The 19,474-nt window shown below is 55.0% G+C and overlaps 1 protein-coding gene across 1 annotated transcript; it reads right to left on the minus strand.

Moving 5' to 3' along the window:
* Positions 1–536: 536 nt before the first annotated feature.
* Positions 537–8,371, minus strand: LOC134565331 (zinc finger protein 3-like). The gene is made up of 2 exons (XM_063424852.1): positions 8,243–8,371; positions 537–3,139 (listed from the first exon to the last, which is right to left on the minus strand). Exon 2 carries the CDS (start codon positions 3,123–3,125, stop codon positions 2,388–2,390), a length of 738 nt encoding a protein of 245 aa, XP_063280922.1. The 5' UTR covers positions 3,126–3,139; positions 8,243–8,371; the 3' UTR covers positions 537–2,387.
* Positions 8,372–19,474: the final 11,103 nt, after the last annotated feature.

The following is a 19,474-nucleotide window of genomic DNA, read 5'->3' on the forward strand; positions in this document are numbered from 1 at the left end:
GAGGGCAGGGTGTACATTCAGGGTATTCATGAATACCATGAATGGAAGTAAGATACAGTAATTACAACTATCACACAGCAGTAAGAATAGCAGTTGGTAACACAGAACGAGACAACATGGGAGAACCAACATCAAGGTGGGGCCTTCATAACCTCTGTTTCTTACAGGACAGTTGGGTGGATTTGGAGTGTTAGACTGGAGGCAAGGCTCAAAGTAAAAGAGAGGCAGCAGGGACTGCGAGCAATGAGACACGAAGTGAACAAGGGCTGGGGAGACGCTGCTGGACGTGGCTCAAAAGCACCAGGCATGGTGACATCCAGCCATGTGTGGGGGTCTCTGGGCCACAGACCCTCGCATGGGGCAGTTGGGAATGGGGATCGCTTGATGCTGGGGAGGCTTGGCATGGCAACACCTCACCTCCAGTCAAATTTGTCCTGGTTTAGGGCAAAACTGTGAGAGAACCCCTGAATGGGGCCCCTCTGGGAAGCAAACCAAAATGGCCCCTGCCCCCCAACCGGTCCAGGAAAAGAACTTCCTCGGAGAAAAGTGGAAATAACTGTTTATTTAACAAACAAAGTGCCTGCAAGCATAAAGAATGAATAATATGAAACAATGAAAGCTTTCCTTGCTCTGAAGTGGGATGGTGAATTCAGAAAGTCCTTGCTGTGGGTAGCTCAGCTTGCTCAGTCTCCTGGAGTGACCGGGATCATACTGGGAGTGACTGGAACCATACTGGCAGTGACTACGGGTCCCACTGGGATCATCCTGGGAGCCACTGGGATTACAGCAGGTGGGAATGGATCCTGACTGGGAGTTACTGGGATCTACTGGGCCCAGGTTGGGAGGAAAATATGGACACATTGGGAGTAACTGGGATCAACTGGAAGGGACTGGAACCGTGCTGAGGGGACTGAGGCCACCACTGGGATCATTCTGGGAGCAACTGGGGCTATACTTTGGGCAATTGACAGAAACTGGGATCATGCTGGAGGCAACTGGGAGTAACCAGGAAAGACTGGGATCATTCTGAGGTAACTAGAACTTTACTGGGGCAACTGGGAGTGACTGGGAATGACTATAGGCTTGCTGAGGGGAATTGGGATATACTGGGAGTGTCTGGAACGATACACCACAACCAGTCTGGGAAGACTTCCTTGGAGAAAAACGGAAATAATGAAACTGTTTATTTAACAAACAAAGTGCCTGCAAGCATAAAGAATGAATAATATGAAATAATGAAACCTTTCGTTGCTCTGAAGTGGCATGGTGAATTCAGAAAGTCCTTGCTGTGGGTAGCTCAGCTCGCTCAGTCTCCTGGAGTGACCGGGATCATACTGGGAGTGACTGGAACCATACTGGCAGTGACTGCGGGTCCCACTGGGTCCCACTCAGAGCAGCCATTTGGTGGATGAACCTCTGGCAGTCAGCCACGCTCCCAGTGCCGTCCCCTTCTCCTTATTCAGTCCTTTTGTTCAGTCCGATTGTTAAGGTTTAATAAACCATTGACATTTCAAAGCGAGCGGTTGTTTCTCAAGTGTTACTCACTAAAAGACGGATCTATCACCATCTGCTTGGGTGCCTGGGATCCTGAGCTCGCCCCTCCCTGTCCTGCTGGGAGCTGGGCTGCAGCTGCCCCAGCCCTGCTGCTTCTTCTGCAGTGCTCCGAGCGTTCCCTGCACTGCAGCCCCGCACCCCCTGCCTGCTGACACATCTTGCTGCTTCCAGGAGTCCTGCCAGGGCACGGGGATTCACCGCCTCAGGCTTTCTGAAGCACAGCCAGTCTTTGGTCAAGCTGCCATCACCACGTGCTCCCTGAGCTCGCACCACAGCGTCCCCTGCAGCTGCAGGGGAATCAGGGGAAAGTGCCCGCGGCCAAGGAGGCTGTCACAGGGTTTGTGGTTCTGTTTGTTGTTAATGCTCTAATTGTTCTTGTTTGTTTGCTTTATTATACGTACTAGTAAAGAACTGTTATTCCTATTCTCAAAGAACTGTTATTTCTATTCTCATATCTTTGCCTAAGAGCTCCTTAATTTCAAAATTATAATCATTGGGAGGGAGGGGGTTTACACTTTCCATTCCAAGGGAGGCTCCTGCTCTCCTTAGCAGATACTCGTCTTTCAAACGAAGACAAGGTAAAAAAATCAGCTCTTCCCAATGAATTTCCAGTGTTGATCTGAGTCTCAATACATGTTCCTGCCCCTGTGTTCATCCGGGTGCCTACAGGAATCCAGGAGGACGTGGGGACCACCAGCCAGGTGTCTTCCCAACCTGGATGACCACAAATGTGGGTCACCAGGACTCTGCCCAGTGAGGATCCTCTGATGGGGGATGGAGTTGGAGCAGAGGATGAAGCTCTTCCTACAGCTGGGGCACTCGCAGGGCTTAACTTACCGGTGTCTCCACTGGTGTTGATTCAAGACTGAGCTAGTTCTGAACCTCTTCCCACACTCGGGACACTCGTAGGGCTTCTCCCCGGTGTGGATGCGCCGGTGCCTGGTGAGGTGGGAGCTGTGCTTGAAGCCCTTCCTGCAGTCAGGGCAGCGGAAGGGCTTCTCATCCGTGTGAATCCGCTCGTGTGTGAGGAGGAGCGAGCTGGTCTGAAAGGTCTTCCCACACTGGGGACACTCGTAGGGCCTCTCCCCAGTGTGGATCCTCTGGTGGGAGGTGAGGTGGGAGCTCCGGTTGAAGGTCTGGCCGCATTCCCCACACTCGAAGGGCCGTTCCCCGGTGTGGATGCGATGGTGGATGATCAGTCCAGGGGTGTCTCTGAAGCACTTCCCACACTCAGGACACTCGTAGGGCTTCTCCCCAGTGTGAATCATCTGGTGGCGGATCAGGCGGGACCTCCAGTTGAAGCTCTTCCCACATTCCTCACACTTGTGGGGCTTCTCATCATGGAACCCCTCATGGACCACCAGGTCCGAGCTGTCGCTGAAGCTCTGTCCACCCTCCTGGCACAGCGTGGGTCTTTCTTCCTCAGAGCACCCTGGGATGGGTTTGCAGCCCCTCTTCGTGCAGGATGTCCAGGGCTTTTCCTCCCCATTGGATTCCTGTGCTGTGGAGCTGCTCAAAACAGCCTCTTCCACGAGGTTCTGCTGCAGTGATTTGTCCTCCCTGGCCTCCATGCTCAGCTCCTTGTCTGGGGGAGGAAGGACAAGGACAGGATGGGATTTGCCTCCGTGCCAGAGGGAAGGGGAAGGAGATCCCCCCAGTCCATCCCCGGCAGGACGGCGTCAGCAGTGGGGTTGTCCTGCAGCTGGGGCCATGCTGGGCTGGGAGATGGAGCAGGAGAGAGGGGAAAGGGGCAGTGACTTCCTCCTCAACTGCATGGGTGTCTCAGGACATCTTCCTCTTCCTCACAGCCTCCTCCTCCATTGGGCCAAGGTTTGGGAATGGGAAATTCTGGTTTAGGGCAAAACAAGGTGTGAGCACCTTGGGTTGGAAGGTCCCCCTGCCTAAGTCCATGTCTAGAAGTCAGCTTCGTGTGTTGACAAAAATCTGCCCTGAAAAAGCCTCCCAGGAGCTCCCAATCTCTGGTCTGTCTGTTTTAGGATTCTGGGATTCCTCCCTGTCCACGCTGCCAGAGGTTCCAGGAAATCTGAAAACCAACCCCCTCTTTGGTCTCCCCTCTTAAGGACACCAGGGGCTTTAGGGGTCCCAGGGTCCCTTCTCCCCTTATTGTCTGATTTGGGGTGCAGGGGGTCCAAGGAGTCTCCCCGGCCCCTCTCCAGGCTGTTGTAGGTCCCACGAATGGCAGCGCTCCCCCCTCTCTGGGCTCCCCACTTTGGGGTCCTGGGGGTCACAGGGCTCTGCTCCTCCAGGCTGCCTTTGCCTGCAGCTGCCACTGGGACCCCCCAGTGTCCCCCCACGGGGCATTTTCCACTCAGCTTTGGAGTTCTTCATTCTCCAAACATCCTCCCCAAAAAAAACCCAACCCAGGGACCACTTAGGCTATCTGGGGTGAGCTTCCCCTCCCCAGTCACCTGTGGGATGGGGCGGGGGTTGGAAATTCTCCCATGTGTGGAGGAGCTACAAGATCAGGGAGCGCTCGACCTCCTTCTTCCTTCTCCTTTTCTTGATCCTCATTTGTCCCTCCTCTTCCATCCCTCCTCCTCCTCCCCCGGGAGCAGCCCCACCCTCGGTGCCCCTTCCCCAGCCCCAGGAGCCGCGGGAGCAGCGGGGATGGAGCCGGGACAGGTCGGGATGGGCAGCGCGGGGCTCTCGGCTGCTCCCACCCGCTGGGGAAAAGGAGAGGGAAACTGGGAAAACTGGGGGCTGCTGAGCCAAACTGGGGCTTGCTGGGCACCCTGGGTGGGAACTTCCATCCCCTTGGGGCTCCTCTGGGGAGATCCGGGATGGGGGAACGCAGAGAGGGGTGAGGGGAAATGGATCTGTAGAGAATTCTCAAAGGCTGACAGAAGGCTCCCATAGTTTGTATCTGTACGCAAACTTTGAGATAAAAGATGATGAGTTATTAATTCCATGGAATAGGACAGATATTGCTGAGAGAGAAATGGAGCTAGAAACAAGTTTCAAATGATGGCCTTGCAAATAAGAGTAGATATTTTGGAGAAATAGAACTGGGAAAGGGGAATTTAGTAGGACCCACGAAGGGTAATTTTAGATGATTTTCTTTAAGGCACTAGCAGGATTGTGTGGCAAAAGCTGATAGGACAAGAAATGCTTTAAATGTATTAAACATTTAACATTAAATGTTTTAATGTTTAGGAAATAGTCACCTTCTGATTGTGGTGGTGTGAATTGTGACATCTGTATTCACATGAGACTGGAAATGGAATAAAAGTTTTTACAAAGCCTCTCAGTTGCCCCATCTCTGGGTCAGGAAAGGGTACAACCCAACAGTGGGGGATCCCAAGAGTGGCATCACTGGGACGGACTGGTTTGTACTGGGGTAACTGGAACCTTACTGGGGTAACTGGGAGTGATTTGGAATAACTACAAGCATGCTGAGGGCAACTGGGATATACTGGGAGTGTCTGTGACCATACTGGGGTGACTGGAACCACACTGGGAACAGGTGGGACCATGATGAGGAGAACTGGGATCATGCTGGGGGCTACTGGGAGTGAGGGGAGTGACAGAGTATACACTGGGGGCAACTGGGAATGACTGGGACCATGCTGAGAGGGACTGGGATCATATGGGGAGTGACTGGAACTACACTAGGGCAACTGGAATCACACTGGGAGCAACAGGGAGGAACTGGAACCATGCTGAGGGCAACTGGGAACCTACTGGGATCACAGTGGGAGCAGCTGGGCCATGCTGGGGGACACTGGGATCATACTGGATCATACTGGCAGCAACTGGGACTGCACTGAGAGTGACTGGGAGTGGCTGTGAGAAACTGGGATCAGGCTAGAAGCAGCTGAGGACAACTGGGAGTCACTGGGAACATGCTGGCAGCAACTGGGATCCACTGGGAGAGACTGAAACCACAGTGAGGGTAAATGGGAGCAACTGGAACCACACTGGGGTCATAGTGGGATCCTACTGGAACTGGCTAGGATCATACTGGGAGTGACTGGAATAGTACTGGGAGTATCTGAGTGTGACTGGGACCATACTGGAACCAGACTGGGAGTGACTGGAAAGGTGTTGGCCATGACTGGAAGCATACTGGAACTGGGACCACACTGGGAGTGAAAGGGAGTCATGCTGGACACGACTGGAAAAATACTGGGAGTATCTGGGAGTGACTGGGGTCATACTGGGGGTGACTGGGTGCAAGAGATCATACTGGGAGTGACCGGGATCATACTGGGAGTGACTGGAACCATACTGGCAGTGACTACGGGTCCCACTGGGATCATCCTGGGAGCCACTGGGATTACAGCAGGTGGGAATGGATCCTGACTGGGGGTTACTGGGAGCTACTGGGCCCAGGTTGGGAGGAAAATATGGACACATTGGGAGTAACTGGAATCAACTGGAAGGGACTGGAACCGTGCTGAGGGGACGGAGGCCACAACTGGGATCATTCTGGGAGCAACTGGGGCTATACTTTGGGCAATTGACAGAAACTGGATCATGCTGGAGGCAACTGGGAATAATCAGGAAAGACTGGGATCATTCTGAGGTAACTAGAACCTTACTGGGGCAACTGGGAGTGACTGGGAATGACTACAAGCATGCTGAGGACAAGTGGGATATACTGGGAGTGTCTGTAACCACACTGGGGTGACTGGAACCACACTGGGAACAGCTGGGACCACACTGGGGGCAACTGGGGCCATGCTGGGGGCAACTGGGAGTGAGTGGGACCATGCAGAGAGGGAATGAGACTACACTAGGGACAAATGGGATCATACTGGGATCACAGCAGGAGCAGCTGGGCCTGTGCTGGGTGAGACTGGGATCATGCAAAGGGTGACTGGACTCATACTGGGATTGACTGGGAGTGTCTGTGAACAACTGGAATCATGCTGAAAGCAACTGGGAGGAGCAGGGAGTAACTGAGAGCATGCTGGGGGCAACTGGGATATACTGGGAGAGACTGGGAATCATAGGGATCATACTGGAGGCTACTGGGGTCATGCTGGCATTGACCGGGAGCAACTGGTATCACACTGGGGGCCACTGGCATCATACTGGGAGGGACTGGGAGTGACTGGAATTAAACTGCAAGTGACTGGGATCATACTGGGAGTGACTGGGGTCATACTGAGATTATAGTGGGTGTCAATGGACCCCGACTGGGGGTTACTGGCAGCTACCAGGCCCATGCTGGGAGCCAACTGCTCACACACTGGGAGAAACTGGGAATGGCAGGGTGCATGCTGGTGACAACTGGGATGTACTGGGAGTGACTGGGATAAAACTAGGGGGAACTGAACCACGCTGAGCTAACTGGGAATGCCTGGCAATGACTACAGGAATGGTCAGGGCAACTGGGTTATACTGGGAATGCCTGAGACCATGTGGGTGGGGACTGGGACCACACTGGGAGCAACTTTGAATGTGCTGGGGGGAACTGGGACCACACTGGGGCAACTGGGGGCAAGTGTGAGTGACTGGGGCCCTGCTGGGAGAGACTGGGATTATACTGGACTCATTCTGGGATCATACTGGGCTATGCTAGGAGTAACTGGGAGAACTGGGAACACACTGGATGCAAGTGGGAGACACTGGGAGCAACTGGGACCACACAGGGGGCAACTGGGGGCAACTATGAGTGACTGGGGCCCTGCTGGGAGAGATTTCCATCATACTGGGATTACTGGGACTATAGTAGCAGCAACTGGGAGCACTGGGAACACACTGCACGAAAGCTGGAGGAACCCAGAGGAACTGGGGCCGTACTGGGGGCAAATTGTACCACAATAGGAAATGACTGGGAGTGACTGGGCTCATACTGGGATCAGGCAGGGAGCGAGGGGAAGTGACCAGGATCATACTGGGAGCGACTGGGTTCATACTGGGATCAGGCAGGGAGTGGGGGGAAGTGACCAGGATCATACTGGGAGTGACTGGGCACATACTGGGAGTGCCGAGGAAACTGGAACCACACGGGTGGGGGGAACTGGGCTCGTACTGGGAGCAGCCACTGCCGGTACCGGTACCGGGACCCCCCAGCCCCTTTCCCGCCCATCCCGCCCCTCCAGCCCCAGCACCCCCACCGGGGTCCCGGCAATCCCAGAGGTCCCCCCCTCTCGGGGTCCCCGCTTTGGGGTCCCGGTGTCCCCGCTGTCCCCGGTGTCCCCGCTTTGGGGTCCTGGTGTCCCCACTGTCCCCGGTGTCCCGGTGTCCCCGCTTTGGGGTCCCGGTGTCCCCGCTGTCCCCGGTGTCCCCGCTTTGGGGTCCCGGTGTCCCCGCTGTCCCGGTGTCCCCGGTGTCCCCGCTTTGGGGTCCCGGTGTCCCCGGTGTCCCCGGTGTCCCCTCTTTGGGGTCCCGGTGTCCCCGGTGTCCCGGTGTCCCCGGTGTCCCCGGTGTCCCGGTGTCCCGGTGTCCCCGGTGTCCCCTCCCCTCCGCTCCCCACGTGGCCCCGGCAGAGGGGGAGGGCCCGGCCCGGGGAGCCCAACCCCCACCATGGGGGGACCCACATCCCCCCCCCCTCTGCAGCCACCGGGACCCCAAAAAACAAAAACACCCCCCGGGAACTCCCCGAGGGACACCTGCGGCTCGGCTCTGGAGCCCGGCGAGCTCCAAACATCCCCCCAAAAAACCCCAAACCCAGGGACCCCCCCGGGATATTTGGGGCGCGCTCCCCCTCCCCGGGCACCTGCGGGATGGGGGCGGTGGTCCCGGGGGTGCTGCGGGGTCAGGGAGCGCTGGAGCCGCCTCAGCCTCCTCTCGTCTTCTCCTCCTCTCCTTCTCCCCTCCTCCTTCCTGCTGCCGCTCCGCCTCTTCCTCCCTCCCTCTTCCTCCCTCCCTCTTCCTCCCTCCCTCTTCCTCCCTCCCTCTTCCTCCTCCCTCTTCCTCCTCCTCCTCCTCCCCGGCAGCCGCGGGAGCAGCGGGGATGGAGCCGGGACAGGTCGGGATGGGCAGCGCGGGGCTCTCGGCTGCTCCCACCCGCTGGGGAAAAGGAGAGGGAAACTGGGAAAACTGGGGGCTGCCGAGCCAAACTGGGCTTGTTGGGGACCCTGGGTGGGAACTTCCATCCCCTGGGGCTCTCCCCAGAGGCCTGGAGATGTTTCGGGGAGGAACACAGAGAGAGCTGGGGGATCCCAGGAGTGGCATCACTGGGAGGGACTGGGCTGTACTGGGGTAACTGGAACCTTACTGGGGCACCTGCGAGTGACTGGGAATGACTACGAGCATGCTGAGGGGAAATGGGCTATACTGGGAGTTTTTGTAAGCATACTGGGGTGACTGGAACCACACTGGGAACAACCAGGACCTTGCTGGGGAGATCTGGGACCATGCTGGGGACTACTGGGAATGAGTGGGAGTGACTGGGTCCCCATCAATTGGGGATGATACTGGGAAGGACTGGGAATATATTAGGGGCAACTGGAACCACAGTGGGTGGGACAGGGAACTGGATCGATGCTGGGATCCTGCTGGGATCCCAGTGGGAGCTGCTGGCCCCATGCTGGGGGAGACTGGGATCCCACTGAGGGTGACCAGGATCACTCTGGGATTTACTGGGGACCCTGGGTGGGAAATTCCATCCCCTGGGGCTCTTCCCAGAGGCCTGGAGGTGTTACAGGGGTGGGACTGCAGAGACGGATGAGGGATCCCAAAGTGGAATTTTGGGGAAGGGATCCGTGGGGATGGGAATGTCCCGCTCCCTTCCCGGGGCAGGGTCACACCTGAGCCAGGTGTGCAGGGCAGGACCTTGCCCGGACCCCAAGGCCTGTCCCACCTGCAGGATCTGCTTCCCCTGGGCCTCTCCCTCCTGCGGCCCCAAGCCCAGCTTGGTGCTAAACAAAGGGGCTGGGCCGGGGTCATTGCCCAGTGGGGGCTGCACACCCCCTCTGCCCCCTCCCCAAATTCCCTCCTGGGGCAGCAGCAGCTGGGGCAGGAGCCCCGTGGGGAGGGAAAAGGGGGTGACACTGGGATTGGGGGGTCACACACGCTCTGGGGGGGACACACACGGACCCTGAGGACCCCCTCTCACCTCCTGCAGCACCAGGAGGATGAACCCCGACATGGAGCCCCCAACCCCCAGCACCATCTTGGGGGTGGGGTCTGGTGGCAGCTTTGGGGGTCTGGAGGGGGTCACATCTGCCCTAAAGCCCCCTCCCAGCCCCACAGACACTCCTGGATCCCTCAAACCACCCCACAGCTCCTGGCCAGGACCCTCCCAAATGCTTCTTTGCAAGAACCATCAAACCCCCTCTCCATCTTCCCCAAATCTCACCCAAATTCTCTCCAAGCCACACAGCCTGGCCAGGACCACCAAAACCCTTCACAGACTGCCCCAAAAGCCCCCCAAATCCCCTCCCAGCACCACAAATGGTCCCAAAAGCCTCCCCCAGTTCCCCCAGGATCCCCCAAACCTCCTCCCAGGCCCCACGGCACCAACCAGGAGAGGTTGGTGGACAGGAACATCCCCAGCCAGGAGCAGCTCGGGCACTTCAGCAGGGGTTTGGGCACTTTGGGGGGCACACCCCGAAATGGGGAGACCCAGGCCAGGAACTGAGACAACTGGAATTCCTGGAGAGCTGACGGGCTCAGGTGGACACATTCCTGCCAGCACAACTACAAGAGTCCAACTGGGGCTTGTTGTGGACTCTTCCAGCCCTTGGGGGTCCTCTGGGGAGATCCAGGATGGGGGGACACAGAGAGGGGTGGGAGATCCCAGGAGTGGCACTGGGAGGGACTGAGTTATATGGGGATCATGGTGGGGGAGACTACGATCACACTGAGGGAGACTGGGATCATACTGGGATATACTGGGAATGAGTAGGAACCTGCAGGGGCAATTGAAACCATGTTGTGGGCAAATGGGATATACTGGGATCATGCTGAGGGTGACCAAGAGCAGCTGTGAGCAACTGGGATCATGCTAGCAGCAACTGGGAGGAACTGGGAGTGACCGGGCCCATGCTGGGGGTGATAGAAAGCAACTGGGATTATACTGGGATGAACTGGGATCATGCTGGCGGTGACTGGGATCATGCTGGCAGTGACTGGGATCATACTGGCTGTGAGTGCCACTACACTGAGGCTGACTAGGAATGGTGAACAAATGGGATAATGCTGGAAGTAACTGGGAGGAACTGGGAGTGACTGGTAATACACAGGGGGGAACTGGGGGAAACTCTGCACCTCATGATTCCACAGTCACCACAACACCTGTGACATCCCAAGGAGCAGGGCAGTGCTGTACTCTGATACCTGTGAAAGCAGAAGGAGCAAAATTGTCACATTCTCTGGTGCCTGTGACATCACGAGGGGATGGACAGTGATGTGCTCCAGTGCCTGTGCAATTTGCTGACACTGAAAGCCATAAGATGGAAATTTCCTGGTGCCGGCACCGCCCAGATCTGGTGATTTACTGGTGCCAGGAATCCAGATCCAGCAAATTGCCAGCGCCTGCCATGCCCAGGTGTGGTGTTTGCCAGCACCAGTACCACCCAGACGTGACGATTTCCTGCTGCTGGGGCACTCACGGGTCTGTCTGAGCTGGAAAGGTGTCCCTGAGGCAGGAGATTTCCTTGTGGCTGCAGCAAAGGCTGGGCACGCACAGACCTTGCCGGCACTGTGCCCTGGGCCAGGAGGGATTGTGCCACAGGAGCTGGCCTTGCAGAGATGAAGGAAACAGGACAGGGCATGCCAGGAATTTAGAGTTGTGAGCCCAGGACAGCACCCAGCCCTTGGCTTGGTGAACCTCATGCGATTGTCCTGGGCCCATGGCTCCAGCCTGCCCAGATCCCTCTGCTTCCTGCCCTCCAGCACAGCCACACTCCCACCCAGCTTGGGGTCACTGGGAACTGACTGAGGGTGCCCTCGGTCCCCTCATCCACATCAGCAATGAAGAGATTTACCTGAAATGGCCCCGATCCTGGGCCTTGGGAGCACCCCTGGATGTGACTCCATTCCCCAGCACTCCTTGGGCCTGGCCATCCTGGCAGATTTTTAGGCAGGGAATGCAGAGTGTTGGATGCTGCAGAGTGTTGGATCAAGTTCCTGTGACCCCGGAATATTTGGATTAGTGCAGCTGTAGCTCTGCTCAAGAGAGTTCTTCATCCACTTTGTCTCTTTTTCTCCCTCTGGAGGGAGCTCGTGTCTTCAGCATGTGACTCATGTGCAAAGAGCAAATCTGGACAGAATCGGGGCAGGGAGAGTTGGAGGGACCTTGGGATCTGTGCTGGGCACAGTGTTTTCCACACAGAAAGTGTTTTCCATTGGTCTGAGACTGCTGTGGAAAGTGGACTTAATATCCAGCAGAGAAATGACTTTTGCATTTGATGGAGCTGTGCCTTCCCTTGGGTTTGTTGGCTGACAATAAATCAGAGATCATCCCTCTGTGTCTGGGGCAGCTCCTTCTGCCAGGAAAGCAGGTGGGAGTTGGAGCCAAGGAGCTGAAAGCTGCAGGTCCAGCCTGGGATGGAGGGAGCTCAGATTTGCACAAGGCTGCTCTGAGTGCCAGGGCTGGGATGGGGGAAATGGTGGGCTGGGAGCAGGGACAGAGTCTGATTGATTGTCCGTCATGAAGGGTCTTGATTTTCATATCTATTCATACTGCTTTGGAAGGTGTTTGTGTTCAGTGTCAATTGGAGATTGAACATATCAAGGTATTAATAGGAAAAAACCCTCAAACGGACCTAAATACTGTTTTCTCACTGTCTTTGTAAATATAATATATTCACTTTGAATACTGTTCTTAAATCTATCCAATTAACTACAAAAATTTCGAAAACTTAAATCAAATTATTCCCCGAGGCTTGGCTTGTCTAGGTGTTCTGAATGTTAATGAGCCCGGGGGCACTGAATTCCTGAACTGAAGAGCTGCAGGCTGAACAAGCCTCTGCAGAAGTCAAATCCAGCAGCAGCCTCCAAGTGTCTGAGGATGTCACAGCCCCCACTGAGGCCATCCCTGCCCAGAGACCGTGGGGGAATGGGCAGACAAGGAGAGCGTCCCTGGGGCTGGGCAAGCAGAACTCAGAGGCACCAGCGGCTCCAGGTGGGGAATGGAGTGTGCAGTGTGGCTGTGAAAGCCCTGCCCGGGCTGTGCCAAGCAGGACAGACAAGCCCTGACCTCTGTCCCCTGGGAACGGGGATCGGTGGCTTCACAGGGTGCTCATGGCTGTCCTGGAGCAGTGGGATGTGGGGTGTGGAATGGTGAGGGCAGGAGAGCAGCAGGAGCCCTCCAAAGCTCTGTGGGATGGGGGAGTGTCAGAGTCCAGGACATCCCTCTGGCCACCCTGGAGGGTTTGGAGACCGGACAGGGGGTCTGGGGTCTGTCCAAGGGGGTCAGAGCCTCACACAGAGCCCAGGAGGGCACTGCCTCTGATCCCTGTCCATGGGAGTGAATGCCCACAGTGTGTGAAGAATCACAAGCCAAGAGAGTTTGAAATAGGTAGTAGTTAGTTTATCACAGAGTGTAAACATAGAATTTAGGATTTTTAGCATATGGGTTTGAAGAGGCAAGATGGAGGAATTGGGGAGTGGTCCTGTCCTCCTTGTTCTTGTTCTTGTTCTTTCCCCCCATTTTCTGCTGAGTTGGATCACAAGGATTGGTTTAGAGTAGAAATGACATGTTAACATAGGTAGTAAGTATTGGTAAGATTTTGCAAATAAAAAGTTCGTTGTGGACAGTGACTGGACCAGGGAAATGGTACAAAGGGTCCGGGACCCTCTGATCTGGTCAGACTGCCCCGTGTCCTGCTCTGCTGGAGATGCCCTGCAGAGCTGGGAAAGAACTGAGAGATAATGAAGAATAAACAACCTTGGAAACACGCACTGGCAGACTCAGTTTGTCTTCTCTGGCTCTGGCTCTGGACCTTTCGGTCAAGAAAAGCTCCAAAACCCTGCACAACTCAAGGAACAGCAACCCCAAAGAGAATCTCAGGGAAAAGCAACACGGAGAGGGGAGGAGGCCACAAGCCTTGGGGCTGGAAGGAACTGGTGTCTTCTCATGGGCCTCAGTGCAGGGGACAGCAGGCACAGCCAGGGGACACAAATCTCATTGCTGTTGGCAGGGGGTGGTCTCATCCCCCCCAAGGCCTTTGCTCACCCCCACTGCAGCTCTCCTACCCTGGCTCAGGCCTGTGCTGGTTCCCTTGCAGACTTTACCCAGCGCCCCATTTCCCCACCTCCCTCTGACCCTGGGAGCTCCTAAAGCTTTACTGATGTCCCTCTGTCCTCCCTCGCTGTTGCTTCAGACAGAAAGCTATGTTTGGCTGAAGAATGGCCAATTCCTGTAAGATTCCTGCCTTCTCCCCACACCCTGCTAAAGCTCCTGGGGCACTCAACCTGTGCCAGGCACAGCCTTGCTTGAGTCTGCTCCTCCTCTCCATCTCCCAGCACTGAAATCCATGTCCCATCTCCAGCCCCAGAGCAGAGCAGCCCAGCCCTGTCTGGCCCTTGTGATAAAAGCAGTAGAATAATTCATGTTATGGTGTATATAAAATGTGATGTAAAATATGTTTTTGTAAAATAAAATGCACAAGCAGGTCGGGTATGAAGCTGACAAATTTTAGGATGGGTAACACCAAAGGCCAAGAATCAGGGAAAACAATACCCCTACCAGGAACTCGGGAAGTGCAACGTTAACACCAGAATAAAGGGTGGACCAAGATCTGAATCAGTCCTCCGGGACGGTGAAACTGTGAAGCACCCAACCATTAGAGTTGATATGGATCGGGGAGAACGCCTCTCCATTCAGGATTTCATCTCCCCATTCATACTCCGAAGGAATGGACTTAATATTCATTTTCCTCATAAGACCTATTCAGCAGACAGGATGGCAGAAATGAATATCGAAGACAAAGAACTGTGAGGAAATACTCTGCCGCCAGCAAAATAAACTGTATAAAAGAGGACCCCAAAAAGGACTAAATTCGTGAACAGGGGGAGTTACGGTGCGATAGAGGCTGTAGCTGAGGTTCACCCAGTGCCGATCCCGGGACTCGACACTGAACTTCCAATTGCTGGCTTGCCCAAATTTTTGTTCTGTAATTCTTTAATTAATAAAAATTATTTTATTCATTGGAATTGGCTGGACATTTTTAACACCCTGCAGCAAGAACTGGAGACACTGGAGGTCAGGGACAGCCACTCTGGGTCTGCAATACTCAGGAGATGCTCAGCTCAGGCAGCTCCTGCTGCCCCAGGGCCAGGCCTGCTGCCTAGCACAGCAGCAGAGAGTTGGCCCCGGGGCTCCTCAGTCAGCTCCTGCTGCCCCAGGGACAGGGCAGCCTCTTGCCAGGGCTCCTCTGCACACCCACGGGCTCCTGCTCTGCTCCTGGCACATTCCAGCTGCCCCCAGAGCCTTTCCCAGGGGAACAGGTCTGTGCTGGCCTGAGCAGCCACTGCTGCAGCCCCTGCTGCCCATAGCCCTGAGCTGGGGCTGCTGCTCTGCAGAGCACGGGGGCTGTGCTGCCCGGGGCCCTGGGCTGCCTCTGCTGGGCTCTGCTGCTCAGTCAGAATCCAACTCCAAAGTTTCTTGAAGTTTTAATGGGTCCCACTGAGGGACAGGACAGAGAAAGTGTCCCCAGGCCCCAGCCAGAGCAGAGAACTGCAGGCAGTAATGGCAGGGGGGACAAAGAGAAGCCAAGTCTTGGTGCCCTGGGGCACAGCAGCCTCTGTGCCACCAAGGGCTGTCAGGAGACACCTTGTCCTGAGGCCCTGGGGCCTCCTGGCACAGCCCCAGCAAGACTGGGCACTGTCAGCCCTTTGTCCTGCCCTCAGCATCCCCCTCCCATCCCAGTGGCCTCAAGGATCTGCTGGAAGGAGTCCCTGGGAGCCTTGGTCAGGAATGGCCCTGGGGGCTCCTTCATGCTCCCAGGGACTGCAGGTTCTTCAAAGGACTTTGGGTTTTGCTTTTGCCTGGGAGTCCCTGAGTGGTTTGTGCAATCATGGCCTCCAATTATGTGCTTTAATTAGTCCCTTGAGAGACTTTAATCAGTAACAACACTCCGTGGGGCTAATGCTTTAAGATATCAAGGTGTTTGAGGTACTTTGGATTTTCCTTTCCACACTGGGTCTCTGAGAGGTTTTTGTGCAATCCTGGCCTCCAATTCTCTCCTCCAAGGAGTGCATGAGGAGCCTGTTGGAGATGGACCTCAGTGGGACCCATTAATGCCTTGAGACACTTCGGGTTTTTCTTCTGACGTTGACTCCTGGAAAGGTTTGTGTGTGGGTGTTAGATAAGGAAAGGTGCTCGGAAGATCTCGCGATGTCACGGAAAGATAAGGACCCTCCCCCCGTCTCTCCGGTGGTGACCCCTCCTAACCCCATTGGCCTCTCACCTTGAACCCTCCGTCCCCCCCTCTGACGTAGTAAAGACCCCTTAGACTATTTAACCCCACGTGCTGATCCAATAAACGCCATTTGCCGTCCACCACATTGGTGTCAGCGTGTCAGTGGCCCGAGTGGCTCGGGAAGAGGTCGAGCCGCCGTGCTGGCTTTCTGGAACCAGGTCACCCGCCTTTCCATCGAAAGGCGACATTGTGGTGCCGAAAACCCGGGAGGAAAAAACGCTCGGGAATTGGGATTTTCACCTGGACAGGAGCAGCGGCCAGGGCAGGACAAAGGATCTGACCCTAGGCGGATGGGACGCCGTCGGACCAGCCAATGGAAGCCATGGCGAAGGTCGTAAGTTCGATTCATAAACAGTGGGGAATTGAGTGCAAGCTCAAGGATTTTGAACTTGCTATGGCAAGGTTATTAGAGCTTGGGGTCGTCGAACGACCAGTAGATGTATTATATTCGGAGGTTTGGGGGAGGTGCACGGTTGCCCTGGCCGAGGATACTAAATCCACGGGCAGGGCTAAAAGCCTCAAGGCGTGGGGTAAGGTCGAGCAGGCCCTACGCAGGGCGATGGAGGAACAAGAGACCTGGAGCGCCGCGCGCGTGTGCTTGCTAGCTACCCCCAAGCTGGGGGTGGGGGCTGCAACGCAAACAGCATCCGAAAATGATTTGTCCGAGGGTGGGGAACCGCGGGAACCAGGCATGCTTCCCCCCTCCCAGAGCCTGAGTCCAAACCCCCCGGTGCCCTCAGGGAACCCCCTGGCCCCCCCGCCGAACCCGCCAGCCTCCCCCTCGCCCACGGAACCTTCCCGAAAATCCACGGGTCCCCAATGCGCCTCTTCGCCGTCAGCCGGCATTTTGGTGCCCGAGGTGCGGCAGCACGCGCAGCTTTTCTGGGAGGGATTGGCGAGCGAGGCCAGAGACGCCGAGCACGTGGCACGGGAGAACACGCGGACGGCACCGCCGCCATACGCGTTTGAAACTCGCGCCGGCGGCCGCGGGGAAGGGCGGGGTCTGGATGCTCTTGGTGGGAAAAGCCCGGAGCCGCGGGTGTTCGCCAACGCACATGTGCGGGGGAAAGACGGGGAAGAGAGAGAGGAGCACGTGCTCAGACAAGAGCCGCGGGCTTTTGCTGGCGCGTACGAGCGGCAGGAAGGGGGGGGAGTGCATGCGCGGAGTGGCGCCGCGGATTTCCGCGGCCACGTGTGCACGGGACAGCGGCGGAGAGCGCATGCATGGTTCGGAGAGGCAGCCCTCTGCAGACCCCTATACACGGGACAGCGGCAGAGAGCGAGCGTTCGGCCGGGAGCTGTGTGCTCTCACAGACTCGTGCGCGTGGGGGAGCGGCGGGGAGCGAGCGCTCGGCTCGGAACCGTGGGCTTTCGCAAACACGCACGCGCGGGACACAACTTTGTATTTCACATCATCCATCTCTCTATATAAGAAAGCCCTGAAATGTCAGCTCTCAACAAAATGTCTTAGACTGATGCTTCCTGTGCTGGTAACAGTCTTTTAAACCCAGCCTTCTGCCTGACCTCTCCACTGCAGTAGTTCTGTGGGCAGAGGTTGCTGTCTCTTACCCTTCCCATGGGCAGGCCAGTGTTCAGCCACCTCCAGGACAGTGAGGCCCCACGCCACGTCACCGTGACCTGGGAAGGCAAAAAGCATCATTCCAAATGTTCTCCCCTTGTGAAATACAAAGTTGTGTTTCGTGTCAGGGAAATAAAAAGAATCTGTGTAATTGTAATTGTAGAACACGGCCATGGGACAGTGATAAAAATGAGTTCTAATAAACAACCGAGGAAAGCATGGAAGAAGATTTTTTGTTTGAACAAACTTTGCTTGCAATTACCTATTGTAAATCTCAAGCTATTCTGTAATAAGAGTCTTTGAATTATAACTTTAAAAACTTGTTTTGTATTAAAGAATTTTAAACTGTAGTTTTAGAATGTAAAAAGGCTTTCTCACAGACTGGTAAAAAAACCCCATCCTGGATACGGAAGAAAAGATTTCAGCTTGCTGATTTATGGTTCCTGAAAAAGGAAAACTGAACATCACTATCAAAGACTGATAGAGCTGGAAAATAGAAGCTGGACCCCACATCTGGCAGCTGGACTCCACCACCTGGGATACATATCCTGGATGTACATCCTGGAACATTGAAATTTAAAATAGACCACAATAGGTATTGAGTAATGACGTTAAAAATTGGAAATAGAAATTGCTGAGAAAAGCTTATGAATATGTATGAATATAGTCAATAAAATCCCATCAAGTCCAGCAATCGGTGTGCAGTGGGAAGGGAAAATCCTTCCACTGTACCCAGCGCGCTCTTTGTTCACAGTTTACCATGCTAATTACTTAATTATTAAATTGAATTGCTGCTTGAAATATTGGCCATGTCAAGCATCTCATTTCTAACAGAGGACGAAATAGCAAGTGAAACAGTTTCAGCTTTCTCTGTGCCCTGAGAACAGCTGTAATCTTTTCAGCAGTGTGCCCTGTCCCATCCCTTGCTTAGGGCAAGGATGTCAGATGTTTCAGCAGCCTCCGCTCTCCTGGGGGGCTTCTCTTTGTAGGCTGGCTCTAAAAGCTGAATAAACCAGCAGCACAAGGCACAGCACAAAGGAAGCATCGGGCTGATCATTTTAAACGCTGCCCTTGCAGTGACATTTCCCGAGTGATCCCCAGTGAAAAGAACAGGGCATATACTTTTATTAATATTAAGCTTTTTATTAAAGTGATCAGCTCATTATTAGAGTCATCAGCAGGATTGCAGAGTCTGACTGGAGTTTTCCATGCTGCTGCAGCCATCCGAAGGAGCAAGTGCTGTCCCAATTCATCACTCCACCGCGAACAGTAGATACAGAATCCTTGTTCCCATCACCATCAGAAGACAGAGCGGTGGGAGTCTGCCACTGGAGTACAAAGTCACCTCTTTGCCCTCAGTGAAAAACTTTGAGAGTTCCCCATTGTCTTCAAGGGGGTGCATCTACTCCTTGCTCGGCCAGGGCACTATCTAATTCTCCTCTGACCAATCTAGCTACTTGTCTTGGGGTGCAGTTTCCCAAAAAAACCCTCCCAAGATCCACCGGAGTGGTTTTATTTGCATATACAAATGCATATGCATTGGTCTTGGTTGCAGCAGCGGTTTTCTTGCTGAAGGAAGTAGTTACAAAGAACAATAACCAGGCAATTAAGGCGGGAGCTGCTCCTTTTCACTTTTTAATGAGGTAGGAAAGTGTTGCCAGGCAACTTTCTTCAGGGCAGCTTCCCTCCTTACTCAAACTGGCTGGGGTGTGGGTTAAATGGGGGTTAAAGAGGAAAAACCCCCATTCCTCCAAAAGGCTGGGCGACTGCACAAACTGGGAGGAGGGGGCTGCACTCCCAGAGCTCTTTTAACATGCCAATGCGTGCTCTGCTCTTTCCCTGGGGGGGACAGGGCGACCGTCCCATCACGGGGCCAGGACAGGGACAGCCCGGCCCCTCCCGACTGGGAAACTTGTTCATAACAAATCCCTCCTCTATTTCTTTGATCAGGCTGAAGCCCGCATCAATTTACAGTCTTCTACTGGGCGTTCTCTTAGTA

The sequence above is a fragment of the Prinia subflava genome, unplaced genomic scaffold (genome assembly GCF_021018805.1).
Source record: "Prinia subflava isolate CZ2003 ecotype Zambia unplaced genomic scaffold, Cam_Psub_1.2 scaffold_224_NEW, whole genome shotgun sequence".
Taxonomy (NCBI): domain Eukaryota; kingdom Metazoa; phylum Chordata; class Aves; order Passeriformes; family Cisticolidae; genus Prinia; species Prinia subflava.

What these genes read in the sequence shown, in the direction of transcription:
- LOC134565331 (XM_063424852.1), bottom strand. Translation starts at nt 3,125, where the DNA reads ATGGAGGCCAGGGAGGACAAATCACTGCAGCAGAACCTCGTGGAAGAG.